Genomic DNA, 21937 nt, shown 5'->3' with positions numbered 1-21937 from the left:
CATTACGGTAAGGTGCACGCTCACTCCTCCTGCCTCGCAGAGCAGTGAAGCAGCCTCTCGGAGGCGTTGGCGTATTTATTCCTAATCAGCTGGCTTCATTTCAACTTTGCAGTTATGCAACGCATTGTTTCATTTAGGACAATATGGTTTCTTTGACACTCAGTCCCAATTTAAAAAAAAAAACAATCTTCAGCAGAATGTGGTCATTGTGTTTCATCATGTTTTTATTACAAAATGTCTGTACAACAAAACAAATACATAACCATTTCTCTCAATGACTAGGTGAAAACCACAAATTCGGTTCAATAATTCCCCTTTTTAAAATAGTATTTTTAAATCACCAGATGAGGGAATTGAATGTCTTTAACCTGTACATTTCCTACACAAACAACCCTTTAGGTTGACGTGTACAGGAACATCGAGCGAGCGTGAACATGACCTGCCAGTGAATAACCGAACAGCAGTCGGCATGGGTGCGTTACCCTCCGTCAAATTCTCTTTGGCTTCAAGCCAGCATGCTCAGTCATCCAGCTAGTTCTGTAGAAATGAGTCACGAGATCTCACAGCAGAGGATTGTATGTAAAGTCATGTACGGTGGTCTCGAAATCAGTAACTCCTACATTTCCCATGCCCAGCAGTGATTTAGAAATCAGCCATGGAAAAGAGGCACAACGGCACAGAAAGAAGGCTCTCGGTCTAATAACTCACTTAATGATTGCTGAGATTGCAGTCAGCCAGGGTCTTAGCAGTTGTTAAAAGGAGTAGATCAACATTTTAAAGCACCTGAAGTCACTTTTCCTAAATAAGAGATCCATGTTTGTACAAAAATATTCATACTCAGTTGTAATACTGCAGCGTTGACACCGAACAAGAGTGCTTCCATACTAGGAAACGACGCTTTAATCGCAGTATTGAAGTGGAATTGCCAAGTCTATACGGTGTCTTGTTAAACAAGAGATTTGTGTCCAATGCCCTGACTCAAGCCAGTTATAGCATCATAACATTAAAGTTCTGGAGGCAATGGATTGCTTTTTAAACAACAAAGTTCATATATATGTCATGAAAACTGGTTTGGCACACTCGGGCTTGTTACCCACAGAAGGACCAAGTCAACAGTTGTGGCGTCTAAAATGAAGTGAACAAACTAATCACTTAAGGGTGTTTTTAAAATGTCAGAATTGTGCTGCATTTCTGTGTATACACAGATGAAAACATAGATAGCAGTAGGTCAAAAGGTGAGAAGTGAGATTTCCATCTGATTGTCATAGTTTTAACAGTTTTCACACTAAAAGTGCCAGATCAGGGCTTCATCAGGAAACCTCACATGCAAAACCGATGTATTAAACGATCATGCCATCAGCCCCGAAACCTTCGCAGCAAAACAGTAACTGATAAATGTGTTATGTTTTATATGTTGTGACCCAGCTGCTTGATCCTGTTTGAGGGACAGTCCTACAAATGTCACAAGCGACACATGTAGAAAGAAATCCAGCGTTCCTTCTCCATCTTGTAGTGAAAACTCCCAACAGCAGGACCGTTTATCAACATATGATGGTATATTAAATTAATTTACATATACATGTAAATCACGTTTCTTCAGGCAAATCATTTTCATGTACATACAAAATCACTACGTACAAAAAACAACTACATGCCGTCGCACAAACTAAACCAGGCTAACAATAAAAGTAAAAAAAAAAAAAAAAAAACTATGTACATTTCGAAAAGTCAATAAGCGTCTCCCCACCCATTTACAAACCCCAGATATGTGCGCACACACCGACACACGCTTGTGCACAAGTTGCTCACACTGGAACATTCAGACAAACAAATGTCTCTTTGGCTGGTGTGAAGCTGTGACACCTCGCAGTGCGTGTGTGTACATGTAATTACACATTTCCAAAAAAACACTCACACAAAAAAAATAACCCAACGCCATAGAAAATAGGTTCTTATGATAGATGTCGTGATATATTTCCTATGCATTTGCGAATATATATATTTATATACCAAAACATACTGTATAAGGGTCAGCCACACATATGCCCTTGATTGTGTGTGTGTGTGTACTTTAAAGTCACATTCCAACGTGTAATGTGAAACTAGGAAGGCATCAATAAATAGAGATGTATGTAAGTCTGTCCGTCCGTGTCCCTGGGTCTGCTGTGTTGAACAGCTCCGTCCGTCAGTCACTCTTTGAGTTCTGTGCTGCGTCCAAATTGACCACCTGGAGCTCCGTCAGGTTACTGCCGCTCGACTGCGGACCAATCACCATCTGGAACACAACACGGCTACGTCAGGAGACGGTGCAGAGCCGAACACGCAGCCAATCACAAGTCATCACTACACCCGGCACAGATGGGAAAACTGCTACACTACATGCTGTTTATCAAGGAGTGCTTTAATGCTGGAATAGATTCTGATGGGTTCCTGTTATATAATTTACTCATGAAATCATATTCTGTAGCGTGCAATTTAGACTATTCGGCAAGATTACTTTTGTTTAAAAGACATCAAAAAATGATCTTGAATTCTACGGGATGTTTCCAATTGCGTATAATCAAAATACCAACGCATCTTTAAACCAATTTACAGAAAGGAGTTCCCAATAATTTTCTTTATAAGACTGGACTCTATAAAGTGAATTAATAAACAAGTTTAGATTCCCATGCACTGCTACGGTGGTGGAAGTCTATTGCATGTGTATTTTGCTGATCATTCACATTCATCCCAAAAACAAAAGGGCAACAGGTGACAACCCTGTGGCCTCTGTGTGCCAGTGCTCTGTTAGGATGCATTAGTGCGGACACGTGGCATGCTGGTTGCATAGGGAATATGAGAGTTTCACTTGTAAAATGCAGATCTTGCCGTACTGGGTGTAGCTGCACCGCTGAGATGGGGATCTGCACCGTGCCTGGAGGTGCTGTGAGGAACACCTGAGGGACAGCACCTACGGGAGGGGGGAAAAAGGTCAACTCTAGCAATTATGCTTATTTGAAATGAAGCACAATTGACATATTAATCCACATCTGTCAGTAAATTATGTTCCGTCAGCCTGTGGTGTTCAGAGGCTCACCTGAGTCTTGGCCCTGTGTGTGGGACACCTGCATGGTCGAGGTGCCCTGGGAGAAGGCGTTGAGCACAGCCAGCCCCCCGTCGGTCAGCGTCGGCGCGGAGGCGTACATCACTGTGTGCGGGCTGCTGTACATCATGTGACCCGCAACAGACGTCGGCATCGACGAGGTGACGATGGTTGCCGGGAGACTGACCGTCGCTGCAAAGAGAGCAGGGGAGTGAGGAGGAGGGACAGAAAGAAAATTCTACACCGAGGACTAGGTGTGCGTGTGTGTACAAATGTACACATGTTGGCCAGCAGATGGCGCTCAACATGCATCTAAATTCAACCGCTTGTGCTGCGTGTAGTGGCACAATAACACCTTTCTGGAGGACACAACAGGACCAGAATAAAAAATAGTGCAAGCTAGAAAACACATTTTAAAAAGAGATCGTTGAAAAAAATAAAAAAGCTACTGTATGTCATTATTACATTACATGAATGTTGGTTACTGAATCATCCAGACAGGACAACAGGGTCTTTCTTCAGAGAAAAGATCTGACCTACCGGTGGAGTTTGTGGACGTGTGGCAGATGTCGAGGCTGCCGTCGCCGGACTGGGAGTTGTGGTGTACCTGGATAGCCTGGAGCTGCTGGGGAACACCTGCTCCTGAAGACACACAGAGCGCATACAGCCAACTACAGTAAGTCATCAAGCAGCCCACACGGGGGAAGAGTGGTAGTTTCAGTAGGAGTGTGGGGACAGCAGCAGTGGGGGTGCCATATGGTAGCTCTGGCACTAGTAATATTAGCGGAGGTAGAGGAAGTTGTCGTGCAAGCACAATTCATGATGTGCATGATGCGTAGTCGTAGCAGAGGAGGTAGCATTAGCAGTACTAGCAGCAGAAGCAGGCAGTCGTGGCAGCGTGGGTCACCTGTGAGGGAGACAGCAGCAGGGAAGCGGAAGACAGCCTGCTGTCCCTGCTGTGGATGCAGGGCGGCAGCCAGGGCCTGACCATGCTGCCCCTGGAGGGCCAGGGAGTGCTGCTGCAGCTGGCTCAGAGGAATGGTGGGGGTGCCAGGGGGGAGAGTCGTGCCTGCTATATGGGGCACACACACAGAGGGGGGTGAGACTAAATGTGAAAGGATAGTACAGCTTGGAAAAGTGCTGTTCACTACAAGCTCGACACAAATGTTTCATGTTATTTCCATCTGGCAGGTTCCACATCCTCGGGTCGAGAACACGACTGCTGTGCAACAAAGCAAGCAGCAATATGCTACAAACAAAACAAGAAGCCACTTGAAAGAACATTGCTCCATAGCGCTACCGGTGGTCAACACTTACACACAGAGTACCTTTCAGCTGATGTCACATTAAACTAAACATTGAGATGAAGTAAAGTTGAACGCTTCTGTCAGTGACAACAATACACAGGTTTAACACATACTATATGACCGTCGCTGGCACATTGGCATTTAAAAGCGTTCAATTGTTGCACGACTTGTTTCATATTCTATTGTCAAGGTGTCGTCTTTCACCACATGCCAGAGATGTCATTTCAGAACATGACTCTGGAGTTACACCATCCCATTTGGTCACATGCTCCAGAAACAGTTGCTGCAGTAGGGCGGGCAGGCCCTTTCAAGCTGTCAGCTGAAGGAGGTTGCAGTGTGGGAGGGCGTGTTGTTCCACCTGGCACTGCTGCTATGTGCCAGACAGGTGGTGAGGAGGCGAGAGAGAGCAGTAGAGGGAGGGAGAGGGAGAGACATGGGTTGCAGGAGGAGAAAGAAAATGGAGGGGGGGGGGGGGGGGGGGGAGGGACTGTCCTTCAGCTGTCAGTCAAAATAACATACAGCACCAATTAGTGGGCATCATGTGTCTGTCTGTTCAGCTGCGGCATTATTGCCAGCACTTACAATATACAGCACCGACGAGCACTGGGCTCTTGTTAACAACAGCGTCATATACTGTAGAAAACATATCGCACCAGTCAGCATTTAAGGGTCAACCAGCCTTTTTCTAATTGCTCTCGTCATGGACAGTCCCAATCAATGCTCCAGACCACTGATCGTCTCATACAGATAAGATAATATCTAAATGAATGTCTTTGGGGGAATCGTGACCTCTTGGTATCCCCATGCTCCATGTTGACACCCCAGTGTTTTCCAGCACATCCACCATGAAAAAGTGTAAAATGAATAATAACTGGGGGAAAGCCAATTTAGAAACACCTAAGGATCCCAAATCAGAGCCCGCTGCCCCCCAATGTCCTCGCTGAGTTGGTGCAGCAGCGATCCCCTCGTGTCTGTGAAGTCCATCTTAATGAAGGGTCATGTCTAGTTCAGGACCACTGTCACAAAGCTCCCGCTCCATAAAGTACGCAATTATAATTTCAGCCACCGATCCTTCATTGAATATTCATGGTTAATTATGGGCCCTCATCGCCAGGCCCATTGTGTCCCTCGCACCTAATTATTCCTGTCCCCAAGTGACAATCAAAGGCAGAGCCAGTCGCCAATAGACGTGGCTTTCCTGGATACTGAAGGCTTTGTAAAAACCCAAGGCTGCCGAGTTGTTGAGGACTGGCTGTGAGGTGGAACAGCTTGAAGAGAGAGCGGGGCACGACCACTCCAAGACAGCCGAGGTCACGGCCGAGGTCACTCTGCCATTCTAATTCTAATGAGCCAACGGGCTCGACAACACGGAGACACTGACAAAACACGGACGCCTGCAGAAGCATCAGTTCAATTCTTAAGGATGAAGTTAAGATTAACAAACCACAATGAAAACAATGAAGACCGTTAACAGCGCAATGGGCGTCGGAGGTAGAAGCACCCCGTGTTCTTTGCTCTCCTACATACCGGACATGAAGGTGAAGCCACCGGGCAGCTGCATGAGCCCCGTGGAGCCGCAGGCGGTCTTGAGGACGGTACCGTTGGCGCTGATGTTGCCGCTGGCCGAGACGGGTGCCAGGTAGTTGGTGATGGGAAACGAAGTGCCGCTGCTCACCTGCATGGTGGTGGAGGTGGTGGGTACCGTGCACTGGGCGCTGCTGGTACTGCCCGGTAGGCTGGCTATCGTGAACGTCGGCTTCAGTGTGTCCTGTGGGAGAAAACATACACTTTGATTAGAAAGACAGGGGGGTGGGGGTGGGGGGAGAGATCATTTGATGAAATTAAAATCAGTACTGGATTCTATCGAGGAAGAAGACAACATTGAGGGGAACGCTAGTGATTTAGTATTGCACTTCCATAAACTTGAACTCGCAAGAGACGTTTTTAAAAAAGAACCTACGGAGGAATCCAGAGGCTTCGTCCCGAGTATAGGTCATGCTTTAAAAGCACTGGCTCCTACAATTCCCATAATGCAACGCAATAGTGCCTTCCCTGAATGGTCAACGCAAACATCTTTCGATAAGATATGCCAATAAACTAAATATAAAGAATACAGGTTATTAATAAGCTGCAGAGAACTGATGTCCACCTTGCCAGACATTCCACACATCTTCAGTTTGTAACCCTGTAGTCTATGATAACCCTGATGACATCATCAGTTAATAGTATTTCCAATTTATCCCAGTGACTGCAAGAGCAACACCCGAAGAGTTTCACAGGGGAACGCCTAAAACACCACCATGAAGAGGGCTTCTCCTCTTTAAGCACGAGGAGGAGGAGGTTTTAATACTTGCAATCGGTGACAGAAGCCATAGTGGGATTTAATAGAGGAATGACAGACGACATAAACAAGGTAGAGAAACAGGCTGGGACCCGTCTAACTGCAACCACATGTAAAATAATGTGCCGTGCAGGGAGGAGCGTTGCTCTTTTCAAGTCTGAATGCAACAACAGCTGCGATTAAGTCGGAGAAAACTATCTCGTCATCATTGAATGTAGGAAATTCAGTATCGTATGGCGATTCAACACCAATTAGAAATGCTACTCCACAATACATCATGCCCAAGAGAGAGAAAATAGTATATAAATCACACCAGGTGTGTAGGAACACAAGCGTGTATTCTCCTTGAATACTGCCTGAATACTCCATTCATCATCTGTACCTGCTTCAATTACAACTCTACTGTAGAAGAACAAAAACATCATTTCTGCACACTTTGTTCAGTGACTATGGGAACAACTAACTGACCACGCAACATCCACAGTACAATGTGTAGAAGATGAGACTCAAGTAAAACTTAAAACCAACGGCGGTGCGATGTAGCAGCGCACGCTAACGTGAACGTCCATCGAGCAGCAGAGCAGGATGTGCTGGTGAGTGGGCTGCATGATGAGAGCAGGGTGGACTAACAAACCCACCAGGCCCGTTTCTACGCACTTACACACTTGATGCCAATGATCTGCAATAGCAGAGAGGGAACAAGCTTACACTAGACAGGCATGTCCTTTAATAAGGGGCGTGATCAACACGGACACATGTGCTTGTGGGTGCAGAGGACAACGTAACAGACCGGCATGTTAGAGGTTCCTCCACATGTGGCCAAATAAAAATGCAGCTTTCTTTGGGACTGAATTTGTTGACGCAACCAGTCTGTGTCCCATGATGCATTCTGAACTCTTCAATCCCAGATTTGAGTATCCGTGATGATCCATCTGGGTTTGAGCTTTGAGACCTCATCTATTAACGTAAAATGTTACAACTCGCACTCCAACAATTGAAAATCACCGCTCAGCTTCAGTCACTGATGTTAAAACCCACAAACCAAGCCAGAAATCTCGGTGTAGTTATGGATTCAGACCTCAACCTGAACAGCCATATCAAGACAATTACAGAATCAGCCTCTTATCACCTGAAGAATATATCAAGGATTAGAGGACTTATGTCTCAACAGGATTTGGAAAAACTTGTCCACGCATTTATCTTCAGCAGACTGGACCACTGTAACGGTGTGTTTACAGGTCTCTGTAAAAAGTCTGTCAGAAAGCTGCAGCTGATTCAGAACGCTGCAGCTCGAGTCCTCACTAAGACCAGGAGGGTGGATCACATCACCCCAGTTCTGAGGTCTTTGCACTGGCTTCCTGTCCAACAAAGAATTGACTTTAAAATCCTGCTGTTGGTTTACAAAGCACTGAATGGTTTAGGGCCAAAATACATCTCTGATCTGCTGCTACCTTATGAACCATCCCGACCCCTCAGGTCGTCTGGGACCGGTCTACTTTCTGTTCCCAGAGTCAGAACTAAACATGGAGAAGCAGCGTTCACTTTTTCTGCTCCACATATCTGGAACAAAGTCCCAGAAAGCTGCAGGTCTGCTGAGACCCTCAGCTCATTTAAATCAAGATTGAAGACTTTTCTGTTTGCTGCTGCCTTTAATTGAACCACATTCAATTAATATATTCATCAATTTCCTGCATTTTACTACTGCATTTTATTTCTTAATTGTTTTTGAAATCTCCTTTTCTTTTGCCTTATGTTTTGATGCTTTTAATGGTTTCATGTGAAGCACTTTGAATTACCTTGTTGTTGAAATGTGCTATACAAATAAACTTGCCTTGCCTATCAACCCCTTGTGAAATCAGTTTATTTTACACTGAGGAAAGACCACATTATTTGTGGAGAAAATGCAAGCTCAGCGTAGACCTCGGGACCTCTGAAGAACATGCCTTTCAAGGCCTCGTCCTTTGGAGGATCCTTTTCATTGTGATGAAGCCATTGTGTCACAGACGCAAAGCCCTCGACAGCGGAACAGACGAGCCGAGTGAATACGGGTTGTTACATGTAAACACAGCCATGTGTCACGACAGGCAGGCCTACCACGAGCAAGCGAGTGAACGAGGTGAGTGAACTGTGAGGATTAGCTCCCAGTCTTTAGCCACATCCCAGTCTGCTTGTAATATCAAAAGTCTAGTACGGCTCTCTGCAATGACTGAACAAACGTTTTTTCATTTAATGAGGTAAAAAGAAACTCCGGATAAGCAAATGATCAATTGCGTCATCTTTAATGAAAGAGCTTTCTGGCCCTCGTGACGTACGGACGGTTAGGAGGTGTTGTTTTATACAAGCCGCTCAAAATCAACAAGTTACACAGTGAGTGAGCTCGTCGGCAGCTCAGATCCGGGCCCTGCCGAGGGGCTCCGACAGTCCAAGGTCCTTTACCTCTTTAGTTAAACAGCAGCTGGAACGTCAAAGAGGGAGGGCCACACACAGGACTCGCAGTTGTTCTGCCCTTTCAACCAAGCGGGAAAACCGAACAAATTCACCCAAGAGCAATATGTAATCCATTTACTGCACCGCTATCAGGCCCGTCATTCATCACAGGGGGACTGCTGACAGTCAGACGTGGTGACGCACGCTCTCACCACGTCTCCATTCTGCCAGGAGAAGTGTCATTTGTTGCATCAATGTTCACTAGAACTCAAGACAAGCTCACTCTCTGCGTCGGTGCGGGGGTTACAGATAAGAGAGGAAGTGGAAAGCGGTAACCAAGCAGAACAACAGTCAGTTAAGGGACAGGGGATGACCAAAAAGCATGTCGAGAAAGTGAACATCATTCAGCGGCGAAGCAAGTAGCACTTTTATAGCCACAGCAGTAGCAGAGTATGTGCGTCTTGTGTGAGGTTTGGGGACAGGAACGGGGCGAGAGTACAAACAGCTGAGGGTCCAGACAGCTGGAGGGAAACCTGAGCAGCTCTGAGGGGGAATTAACCCTTCCAGGGCCAGCTGAGGCCAGCAGGAGGCCATGTGAGTGAGTAGACAGCAGCCGATGACTCCCGGCAGTTCTCAACGTCGGCTTCACAGCAGAACGACTGAATCCACAGAGATGCGTCACCTTGTAGCGCCATTTAAAAAATAAAAGACAATGTGGCTCGTAGTGTTCCAACTTGTCCCTATTTTACCGTTAAATGGAGAAATAAATGTCGGCTCTTGCTGGGCATGGGAACAATAGGAACAACAATTATCCTGGACAAAGTCATTGTGATTCACGATATTATGATTGTCAAAATATGCTTAAAACTCTTAAAACGGCACTTGTTTCTCATGAGTCAGGCTCTCTCTTTTAGTTCTCTGCCATGATAACGAGCTTCTTCAAGTCACTCGTGCAACAATATTTACGATGAACCCGATAATAGAAAATCACCACGGTCAACTTATTGAGTGTCTTTCTATCGTGATCAAATCTCATATCGTTCCATCCTGAAATCTTGCTTTCCTGCTCCGGTCCAACATGAACAGAGAGTCGGGCTCCACCGATTGGTCACCCAGGTTTCAGTCACACAGACACGTCTCTGTGACCTCCACAGCGAGCTTCCACTGACCTACTGCTTTGTTTGACCGTCTCCACGTGTCCTGTGTTCAACTGGCCGGTCTATAAACAGAGCAGGCTTTTAGTCCAGAGTCAAGGCAGTGCATAGTAAACATAGGCTGCAGTGGTGTAACGCATTCCTCCAGAGAAGAAGCGTAGCCAACGCCTCAGCACTGTCATCTCACTCCTGCTCCTTCTGATTCAGTCTCACACACCGGCACATCATATCATCTCCATCACCAACAATCAACGCCGTCGCTGTAATATGCAAATGGCCTGGAAGTCTGAATAGTACCGGTATATATAATACAACCCATTAATGATAGAGTTGTTGATTGATCCGTTCTTAATTTGCAGCTATTTTGATCATGAAAGTCACGTTTGAAGCAAAAGTGCCAAACATATCGGGTCACATCAGGTTCTGGGACGTTGTGATGACAGACACAGATTAGAGTTGTGAGACAGATTAATTCAGAAAAATACCAGGCAACTGATCGACAGTGAATGTAATCGTTAGTTGTGGCCCTACATCATGTAATATTATATATATTTATACTCGTTTGATACTGAATGATGACCACATAGGGATTGTTTGTATCAGCCTGAGGGGAAAAAAAGATTTCTTTCAGAAAGCAAAAGCTGGTTTAGATTTCTTTAAGCCACAATTGATAGTCGTGCCGATGGAGGGCCGACTCCTCTGGACTCTGCCACCGAGTGAACCCTCCATAACATGCCAAGTAGTCCATTTAACAAGAGACGGACATGATTTCACTCAACGAAGAGACCTCAAATACCATACATCCTCCCCCGCCTGTGAACATTTGCAAAATCCTAATATTAAAAGGATCCGGAGACAGAATGCCACAGATAGAGACACCAGCAATCTTATTCACACAATCATTCGAGGGTTCTTTGGTTTGGTAGTGGTTCTTATACCTCTAAGAGTCCTTTCAATACGCTGGTTTCCAAATGATGGGCGTTGGTAAGGGTTCTACATATGGTAAAAGAATAAAAGCCTCCATTGCCCTCCTCGCATTCACACACATCACACGACCGGCCCTGTTTTTAAAGCAACAGGAAATGAGTAATTAAAAAGAGCAGGACACTAATTATTCCCTCTTCATGAGGGATTAATCGTTCCAAATCGAAGGCGACAACTGGCAGGCTCGTCCGGCGTTGGTCGGAGCCCATTGTGCCGTGTGCTGGTGGCCGGCCCTCGTCTAATCTCCCATTTGCTGGCTCCCATCTCCCCGTCTGTCACCCTGCCAGCAACATGGAATTTGCAGCTCCACATTTGGGACTGCTAAAAAAGGCAAGGCAGCCCAAGTGGAGGAGGTGCAGCCAATGGCGGCTGACCTGTCCAGTTGCTTGCTGTAAAATAAGGGGGTGGAGTTGCTTTCCCTCCTCTCTGACACAGCCGACATGCTGCTCTCCCTCCGACAACACAGCCTCTCTCTACGTACCGTCTGTTTAAGGAGCAGCCTTGTGATAAGAGCGCATATCTAACAAGTAAATTAACTTTCCATGATCTCAGTGACTCTCTCTCGTCACCTACTTCAAGCCGCCGCTCTGCTCCGACAACAGCAGCTAAGACAGGAAGACATCTTGAATACGACATGTTCAAGTGCAGTTCCCCGTTTAAGACTGAATTAATTAACAAATCATTTTCAGTTGTCTACGGAGACCAATACCATTTATATGCACGCTATGTGTTAAATAAAGAGGCGGTCAGATGTGTCGCAGGACGTCCGGAGAGCCACAATGCGAGGGAAACAAACATGGCAGCTGATGGTCTGGACGTTTCGCTTGCAACACTACAGCGACAGAGACGATGTGATCTGTGCTCATGAGCAGGAGGGCAACAAACAAGACTTCACCAAGATCACAACAGCAACAGCACTGAAAGCCAGAGCAGCGTGGAAGAGAGCGAAAGAGATGGAGCAAGGGAGGAAAGGAGAGAAAGAGTGAGGGAGGGAAGAGGAGGAGAAAACCAGAGGAGACTGTGAGATACTGAGAATTCTGTCCTAAGCTAGATCCTCCATCCCCGTCCAAAAATAACCCCAAAAGCATAAAAACATCTGTACTGTAGGCACGTCTGACATCAAGAAGCTGCCACAGAAGCCACAACCATCCAAAGATCAGCTGTGGGCCGCCACAATAATTACAAGATGCACCCTCTCTGTGAAGTATTGATATTCATGTTTGGCGTCCCTCCTTCACCTTCCTCATTCACCTCCACGTCAGACAACATCACATTTCCCCAGAATGCATTTCTGCAGCCATGAACTTGCTTGTCTTCAGCTGTCGGTTTTAAGTGCTTAATGTGTGCTGTGAGAGCAATAACGACAGAAAAGCCAGGGTTTTCCAGTCACGCAAGCTAAACTTAATGTCGTATTATTTCAACGCTGCAATCGGCTCAACTGAAGACGGCGTGGGTGGAAGGAGACACGGATTGAGATGTTTCTAGAAAGAAGCCCCTGCTCTTCGTTCTGACATCTCTCGCAGCTAGATGACATTTCGCGAGCTCAGTTTTGTCAGTACCCGATTTAGGCCCGGTGACATTGGCCCAAGAACCAATTCACGGCAGCTTGATACGCATCAGAACGATCAGCAGACGAGCAGACGATAATGTGTCGGGCCGCTCCCGACCAAAGGTATTTTAGTCGACCTCCACTCAAATGATTTAATTGCTAGCTTAACAGCTGCAAGCACAGACGACAAACATGTTCGTTGTTTACAATCATCACAATACTTTGGGGGGGGGGGGGGGGGGGCTTTAGAGGGAGGCCCGCCAGCTACTTCCACTGGAAAAGAGAAGAAGAGGGAGCAACACTGGGCTCAGCTTCATCGTTGGATCGTTCTTACAACGCTCTCTTGCGAGTTCCTCAAGATTACGAACACAAGCTTTAAATCTTGTGTTTATCAGAAATGCGCTCATACATTTCTTGGAAATAAGTAATTTAGCATGAAAAAAAAGCATCAATAACAGAATTGAAGTTACTAATCTACTAAAGACATCTCAACTAAGACCCGAGTAATGGAACCCACAGCCGTTTCAGTCTCAAACTTTAAACAAACAAAGCTCTCAACTATGAAAAGAAGAAGTTGTAGTGTGATACGAAGCATGACTCTGATATTGCAAGATCCATTACACGACTTACAATGTATTTAGAAAAATGAACTAATTCTGGTGGTAGCTTAGGAGATTTAGGATTTCCAGAGCAGGAAACGGTTGATCCTTTAATGGACCGCCGATGTGAAATGACTTCTTCTGTCTCGAGCTAATTCCTCCACGATGTTGCATGTTGAACATCGTAGGGTGGCTTTGTCGGCCTTTGATTTTTGGCGGATTAGCACCAAAAGCAAAAGCCTATTTCACCAGAGCTTGGGCCAGTTATCTGTGATAATAAGAACAAAATACACAGCACTTATCTTCCAACCCTTTTTCTTTTCCAAAATGTCCTTCACCCCCCCCCCCCCCCCCCCCAGCCATTGCACACTCTGAACTGTTTAGACTGGCTTGCACTGTATGTACGACATCCTACTCTCGTGATGAACGGCGCCCAGATGCTGCAGAGGTGCACGCATCGGACCCACTGCACAGAAATGAACCGCCGTATCCACTCGCCCTGTCCTGACCGCAACTGCGCTGATCCCGACATGGCTCACATAATGAGGGTGTCCCTCGGTGAGCGGGCTCCACGGGGCCCACGCTGTCACGCTGTCACAGTCAGCCACCTAAATAGACGTCACATGAAACGGGACGTAGAATATCGCTCAAATGTTTCCATTCCAGCCGCTCATATCTACATCCTTACCTCCCCTCCATATCACCAAATGAGTGGTGGTGGTGGGGGGGGGGGGAGGCGGGGCGGGATCACAGGACTCCAAAGACAGCTGCAGCTTATAAGGAATGTGAGGGGCCTCAGCCAAGAGAGCAGGCAGGGAAACCATACCATATATGGCAACAGAGCAATCTAATTTTTATCAATGAGCAGAGCGGGCATGAGAGCGGTGGCTTAGCACACAAAGGTTGATCTCCCATCCCTGACGGTGTACGCTACGTGTTAATTAGCGCCTCGTCTTCAAAGGGGCGTCCTTAAGCCGTGTAAACAGCGAGCGGAGGGAATCTCTGCGTCCAGCACCTGAGCGCACGGAGGTGCTGGACAGCGAAGTGTGTCCGCTTATGAGTCACTTCAAGACCTCTAAAGACCTGAAGTTTAAGAACCCTCGCAGTGATGCGGCAGAAAACACAGAGACCCGAACTGCAGAGGATGAGAGGAGGCCACACAGCCAACGAAAAAACAATCATGAGGATTTCAGAGTAGAAATTCATCTTTTATCTTATTTCCGTCACAACGACTTTTAGAAGGTTAGCGAGTTAAAACGGCACAAAATGTCTGACGTTGAAATATTTCCAGAAATGTAAGTTCTGTTACCGATCTCCGCATTTCATCAGACAGCTCCGTCACAAAACAGAAGACAAACACCAAAGTCCTCCTCCGTGCAGCAGGTTGTGCGTTTCTCATCCTAACACAAGCCAGACCTGCTGTGATTTATCGAGGAGTGTTACGAAGCTTTCCTGGACGAGAGGTCAGGAAGGTAAAGTGGAGACGGCTCCCTTTAGTGAGCGGAGTAATACTCCACATCTTATCTGGCTCTCCCTTCAGGTTTAGAGCCCTTTGGAAAGGACCACGAAGACTTTTTGGTTTCATTTTTTTTTAAATGACTTGTTGCTTAGAACCAAACCACGAGCCCAAAGCAGAGGCCTCGCATATTACCGGCAAAAGTTCAAAACTGTTTACAATAGGACAGATTATTTTCCACAGCTGCTTGTAGGTTTGATTTATTTGCTCTCTTCGTGTGCCTGTCTAGCCTTTTCTCTGTAAAGATTTCCCACTATATCTATTAGTGACTCTCTATGGTGCTGTATCGGGTTTTTTTATTATATTTGTCTCAAAGTCACAAAGACTTTAACTCGGGTACGATTGTTTCTGAAAGACCAGGGGACAGGGATATTAATGAGTGCATTTAATGGGAATTCAAAGCTACCGCCTCGCTAAGTGGGTTCTTAATTGTTGTCCCCTTTCCACTTTTGATTCTAACCTTTGTGTCGCCCATGCTCTCCGACTCAGACACCTGATAGGTGAGGTCCGTCTCCTCGAAGCCCGTGGCGCTCATGCGCTGGTCCGTGGAGGGGTCGTTGCGCGGCGGCGAGTCCGGCGAGTTGAGGCATGTTTGGATCAGAGCTTTCCCCGTTTCACTCGTGATCATGGGTTGGAGTTTGCGGGTGGCGAAAGTGTAGACGTGACCCGTTTCGCTGGCCACGAGCAGAAGAACCTGGGTTCCCGTCAGGGTGGAGAGTTCATAGGCCTGGGAAAGAGACAGAAGCAAATTAAAGTCTATGACGGAGAGCATGGGACAAGAGTCGGGCTACAGGTCAAACATCACAACGATAAGCTTGGATTACTTTCATTTACAGACAAAGTGATTTCAACTGGAAAGGGAACATACAGTAAGAGAATCCAACAGTGAACCTCTGGGAAAATATAACCGAGCCAAGACAAAAGACACTATTAACTAAAAATACCCCTGTAGTGAACTCTGACGTACAGCACAAATGAAGCTAAAATAACATGAGATAAGGCTCCCAGAATAGAGGGTGTGATATAGCGGAGAGACTGATTGCAGCTGGCTTGCATAGGCGGGGGGGGGGGGGGGGGGCGCAGTAACCCAGTCCTGACGGGGGACATGAGGAATCATTCTCAACACCCAGAGGTAGCCTGTGAAACATGAGGCCATCACAGTCTGCTCCCTCGCCATTCATTATACAGCGCGCACACACACACGCACACACACCTCATTGTAAAGGCAAAAGACAATGAGATTGAACTCCATCACACACACGCCGGTGCTGCACTCCGATTGAACTCCTGAGAAAGCCTGTTTATCTAAGTGAGTCACAAGTTATGTGGAGGATGCTGCTGGTGCTGTGAAGGCACAGCGCCATCACCGTCACCTTGGTGAACACAGAACAGTCAGAGCCGGCTGATAGATGCGTCATTGTAACGCTGGCGCACAGGAGGCGGAGACAAATCACATTCAAATTAAAAAGGCTTTTATTGAGCCGTGATAAAACCCCATGCATTCACACTGGTCCACTCCATCGCGCTCAAACACTGCGCTCATTGTGGGCACTATCGGTCCAATACGGGCACATGCTGAAGCCGATTGTAGATTTATCTTTTGTGTGCAATAATATGACGACAAGAGCACAGCAAGGCTAATGATGAGCAACTACTGCCGTAGTGGCTGAATGCTGCTACGCGCTTGTTTCCCCTGAGCACCTCAAACCTTGATTATATAGAGGGTTATTTATGCGTGTGTGTGTGTGTTGAAGAACGGTGTTAAATGGAGTGTTAGCTGCACAATTCACCTCTCCCCTGCCAATGCAGCACTACAGAAGTAGGCAATGAACTACACAGCCCCAGTCGTCCTCTTGTACGACCATCTCCCTTGATTAGCTCTGCAGCAGCTACAGAGGAGTCTCCAACAACAGAGTCTGATGTTGGGCAGGAAAGGACTCATCTGTCACCTTAAATGTGCAAGGTGGCGGCACAAACTAGAGCCACACAATGCTTTAATAAGTTCCCTTGCTCTGCTGATATTCTCATAAATATTCATGGCTGCATAGTGCCAATTACTCCTGGCTGTAATTGGTTCCTCTGTCACACAAAACGTCCCGGTCAAGCCTACATACCGCATCAAAAAAAAAAAAAAAAAAAAAGGGGCATAAGATAAAGTCACGGATGGCCGCTAACGTGTAATGTATTTGTGCAATTTGGTTTATTCAGTCAAATCTAGCTATTTGAAGAATGTCACTTTAGGCTCCGGGAAATTGTGACGGACAACAACTATTGTAGAGCTGTAAATGTAAGACATGATGTAGTCTCATAGCACGGTATCCCTATAATGTTAAAGATTACTTACATTATGGATTTGTCCTTCATGCTTTCAGTTTATCATGAAGTATAAAGTAGGACTTTAGTCCCTGAAGTCCGAGGCAGTGTGCAATAAAAATGCAAAGGACTGTGTAAAGAAATGGGAAACTGTCATATAACCATCACGCTTCAGTGAACCGAGAAGAAGAAGGAGAAGAAGGCAGGGTCTTCAATTGCTTGTAAATAGAACGTAATGGCTGCATTCCATTTAGGCCCTGGTATTGCGCCGGTTGGCTCACTTGCGCGGTGTATCGAGGCACTTAAATGGAATGGAGCGACCGTTTATGTTATTAGTTACATCTGTGCTTTTCCTGGTATGACAATTAGAAGGTCTGCCATGAAAACATGAAATCGTGTCCTTTACTGTACAAATACTGAACCCAAAATGAGCCACGAGTATTAATAGAGTAATCCTGAGCCTCAAATTGACGTAACAAGTTGTATTCTGCAATTATTTACATGCACATACTCTCAAGAATTTATGAGAAGAGAAGAAACGGGCCGATGCTTCACAATTACACTACAAGCTCATCCTAGAAACCAGTTTGAGACCAGTGTACTATGAATCTTCCCCCTCCACCCACCTCTGTTTCTGTGATGGCTGACATGGTGGAGGCAACGTTTCCAAAAAAATCTCTATTCGCACAGTGTGTCAAACAGTGTTCATGTTGCCAAGAGCCTACATAACGACGCCTCAGTTTCCACGACAACAGTCTGGGATACATTAAAAAAAAAGGAGAGAAACAAAGCAGAACACACACTTCATGCGCTTCAAAAGTAACAAATGAAGACTCTTGCACCACAGTAAACAAGTGTGTTTATTTAAAGTCGTAATGAAAAACGACTGCCGTGCTTCTGTTCAACAGTTAACCTCGTCTCCGAATAATCAACTTCAGATTCCTTGATGCCAAAAGCCACAGAGCAATACTTTATCACGGCACCAATCGAGTGCTTGTGTGGGTTTCCAGTTTAATACTGCTTTGGTACTAAACTCAGTGGAGGTAATCATTACGACCATGGAGCGAGTTCTGTCCTCTTTAATGTCAAATGCTCCTGTGCCAGACGCCATCTAACAAAACTGAAACCAAAACAAGTCATCACTGGGTGAGGCTGGCTGCTTGCATCACAACGTACAGTACCATAATGCATGCACAGACAGTCCCTGGCTCCTCTCTTCTGTTTCAGTGCTCTTTGACTGCCCTCTGATCTGGTTTCCCTGGAGTTTAGTCAGCTACAGGGCCACCGCTCCTGCTGCTGCTGCTCACCACCGCATGGCTGCCGCCTGCAAGCAAAGTCCTGCTTCACAATGACAGAAGGAACAGCCTGTGTGCACTGAGGGCTACTGATGGGGAACTACACGTCCAACAGTTGGAGGCCGATCTTTGCGTGTAGCGGGGCATGAATTAGTGCGTCAGTTTATCTGTGTGTGTGTGTGTGTGTGTGTGTGTGTGTGAGATAGCTGGGGGTGAGCATGGTCATAAATAGAATTGTCATTTGCTCAAAGTCTATTTAAAACCAACTGCCTGTCATGACTCCCTCACATCCAGTGAGCTAGTTTGTGCCACAAATGTTTTTGTCTTTTGTAAAGAAAGGAATTGGTATAAGATGTCGTGCAGGTCAAATGCCTTTAAATGTGCCCCACTATTATATTATATTGCAGTGGGCCTACTTTCCCACTGATGTTATGATGCTACAGTTTATTAAGATATAACCTCAACCTCGTTCATTCCATGAATGGAAGCATTCCCAGCACCATAAATTACAGGACTAATGCAGTGTATCAAGACCAAGCAAGACTGAAGTGACACTCAAAATCAAATGTGACTTCCGTTGAATGAGAACCAAAGGAAATCCCTCGACTCACCTTCTTCATAATACCAGTCTTCCTCTTGCTGAAAGTTGTGTACCGTCTCAACTTGTTGTCAATAAATTCCATCTTTATCTTTACGCGCCCACGTGTCTTCTTCCCCGGCTTTGCCCCCGCGACCCCCCCGGGCACCATGCCGTAACCTCCGGGAGGTATTCCCACCTCCTGCCCCGTCACCGCAGCTTCCATCTCCCCCCTCTCTCGTTTCACCCCTCTCCTGCTGTCCCCGAGTGAACCCACTGGGTCATCCTCGTCTCCGGAGTCCGAGTCATTCTCCGAGCCGCTGCACATCGGAGCGCTTTCTCTGTCCGGGTCGAACCTGGTTCCTTGAGCTAACACGACTCCCGAGTTCAAGCCCACCATGTTGCCCTGGACGGCGCTCTGTAGGGAGGTCACCCCAGTCCCGTTCCCCGGTCTCACGCCTCTCGAGCCCCCTGGACCGTTAGCCCCCAGCATCCCGACGGCGTCTCGTTCCCCCTGTCGCCCGTCACTCTCGCCGACCCCCGGTAAAGCTTGCCCTGCTCTGACTAAAACGGGACGGATCCCGCTGCCGACAATCCCCGAACCGTGTCCCGTGTTACCTCTGCCTGAAGCTGACCCGTTTCCAGATGGTGCCGATCCAAGCCGGCTCGGTAACATTCTATTTCGGCTGCTGAACAGAGTCTCTAAACGCCAGCTGAAAGAGCTGGAGCGCGTTGTCTCGTAAATGGCTGATTAAACGCATAGGCTACACGCCTGGGCCACAAAACGTAAACAAACCAGACCCATTTGGAGACTGCAGGAAATAACCGGGACAAACTTTCGAAAGTGATGCTACCCCCAAGACCATTCAACCCGGGTCGGTTTGGTTCACCCTCCTCCTCTATTACCAAAACTCTGAGAGCACTTTCTCAAAAAGGAAAACGCGAAGAGCGCCCTCGATGTCGATCCGCCATGTTACGTAGTCCGCACTGTGAGCGGAAAATAACGCTGTTTCCGGCCTGCTGGCATCCAATTGCAAATCGTCACTCCACCAAAACGCAATATGTATGTCTTCATAGTTAAGGGACGCATAAAAACGTCAGTTTCTTTCTTTTTTAACTCCGTTTAAGACAGCGGAGTGATATTACAATCCAAGAACTACTTCCCTCCTTATAAAGAGATACAATGTTTCCTTATTTGGTCCTGTCTCTCCTTATTTGGTGAGTCACAGCGTCGCCTATCGATTGGCTGAGGGTTATCTGAGTAGCGCTGTCATTGGTCAATACAAACGCTCATTAGAATAAATACCAAAATGGTTGCGCTACCGACAACGTCACCGTACACAAGCAGAGGCACTAAAATAACAAAACATCCAACTTTTTATTCCCTACAGATTGTTTTGTCAAACCACAAACCATGTTTTTACAGAGCTTTTACTCCCAAATATCCCTTTAATGAACTTTATTGGCCGAATGATAGTTTTCTGATTTTAGATTAGATTTTATATCACATTGATGTTGGTGAATGTATGAGTTTAGATACATACATGAAGGTAGGAGTAGTTGTAATTCATTTTAGAAAATAAAAACAAAAACTGAAAGAGCAAAGTTTGATTTGTGTGGCAATGCCATGCACTTAACCCTGTATAGTTTTCACAATAGGTATTTTTCACAGCAGACATTTTGGCTTCAACTTGTCATAGCAGGAAAAGCACAGGTGTAATTATTGACATTAGCAATGGCTGTTAAAGCGCCCCATAAAAACAGTGAGACGGAATGTACAATACCAGGACCCTGAGCTGAAGCAGCCATATGGCATTCAGCCATCCCTTTAATTATTTGCACAGGTGATTTGTGTTCTGTGATAAAAAAATATCCTTCACTGGAAAATGTGTCAGAAGCCCTTGGTGTATCTGACAGTGTTTGAAACGATGCTGTAAAGCAAGTTAAACAAATGCCACATATCCTGTCACGGGATTTTCAAATAATTTCTCAAACAAGATTTGTTGGCAAGTTGGCACATGTAAATGCACTTGAAAAAAAAAGTTGCAACGATATCACAAGTATTGAAGTTGGACCTAATTAAGACTCAGTTTATCAGATAAGAATGGACAATGGACAACACACACACACACTTTTTCAGAGGGCAGTATTGGGCCCCTCCCTTTTCTGCAGTCCAAAAACAAAAACAACAACAAAAAACAAAACATGAGGACTGCACTCACTAGGACCACGCGGAAACAGCAGCCGCTCGAGCTCCCAATCCCCTCTCAGCTCTCTCCCCTCTCCTCTGGTACTGTCATCTACAGTCTGGCTGTCAGTCAAGCCGTGTCAGCAGCTCAGCAGAAACGTCAAGTTAGCAACGTCCTGACACATTTCATGTCATTTATTTAAAACCTCGGAAAACACATTGAGCGAGAAGCCTTATTATCAATGGTGCCCGAGGTTTACATGGGCCTAAAATATGTGATAGAGACAATTTCAACGAAATAGTTACAAAAGAAGAATACAACAGAAACACATAGCTGACAATATACAACTAAATGATTGTTAAAAGCAGTGCAAACGTCGTGGCTATCAGCAATCTGAGTAAGGTCACCAACAACAGAGGCAGGTACGGTTGCTAGAGTTGCTCGAGGTAGATTTGACTCATTTCCAGAATTTAGGAATCAGTAAAAGAAGAAACGACAATAGTCAGTTGTTGCTTTTCTAACAGCAGTAGTGCACCTACTCCTCAATTGTCTAAACAGTCTTTGGTGTGACCCAGCCAGAGCCCATTCTTTGTTTCTAGAACAA

The 21937-nt window shown here is 46.1% G+C and overlaps 1 protein-coding gene across 4 annotated transcripts; it reads right to left on the bottom strand.

Annotated features, from left to right (window-relative positions):
• Window positions 1-203: 203 nt before the first annotated feature.
• srfb (serum response factor b) lies at window positions 204-20022 on the bottom strand. 4 transcript variants are annotated; one of them, XM_079280261.1, is made up of 8 exons: window positions 19179-20022; window positions 15420-15686; window positions 5917-6157; window positions 3990-4154; window positions 3623-3724; window positions 3077-3274; window positions 2849-2950; window positions 204-2275 (listed from the first exon to the last, which is right to left on the bottom strand). In XM_079280261.1, exons 1-8 carry the CDS (start codon window positions 19818-19820, stop codon window positions 2244-2246), a joined length of 1749 nt encoding a protein of 582 aa, XP_079136387.1. In that variant the 5' UTR covers window positions 19821-20022; the 3' UTR covers window positions 204-2243. The 4 variants fall into 4 exon arrangements, with proteins under 4 accessions (XP_079136387.1, XP_079136386.1, XP_079136388.1 ...); XM_079280260.1 differs by having other exon boundaries at window positions 2874-2950; XM_079280262.1 differs by having other exon boundaries at window positions 2874-2950; window positions 15453-15686.
• Window positions 20023-21937: the final 1915 nt, after the last annotated feature.

Source organism: Melanostigma gelatinosum, assembly GCF_949748355.1.
Source record: "Melanostigma gelatinosum genome assembly, chromosome: 12".
NCBI classification, from domain to species: Eukaryota; Metazoa; Chordata; class Actinopteri; order Perciformes; family Zoarcidae; genus Melanostigma; species Melanostigma gelatinosum.
Note: the sequence above shows the minus strand (reverse complement) of the source record. Positions and strands in the feature narration are given on the sequence as shown.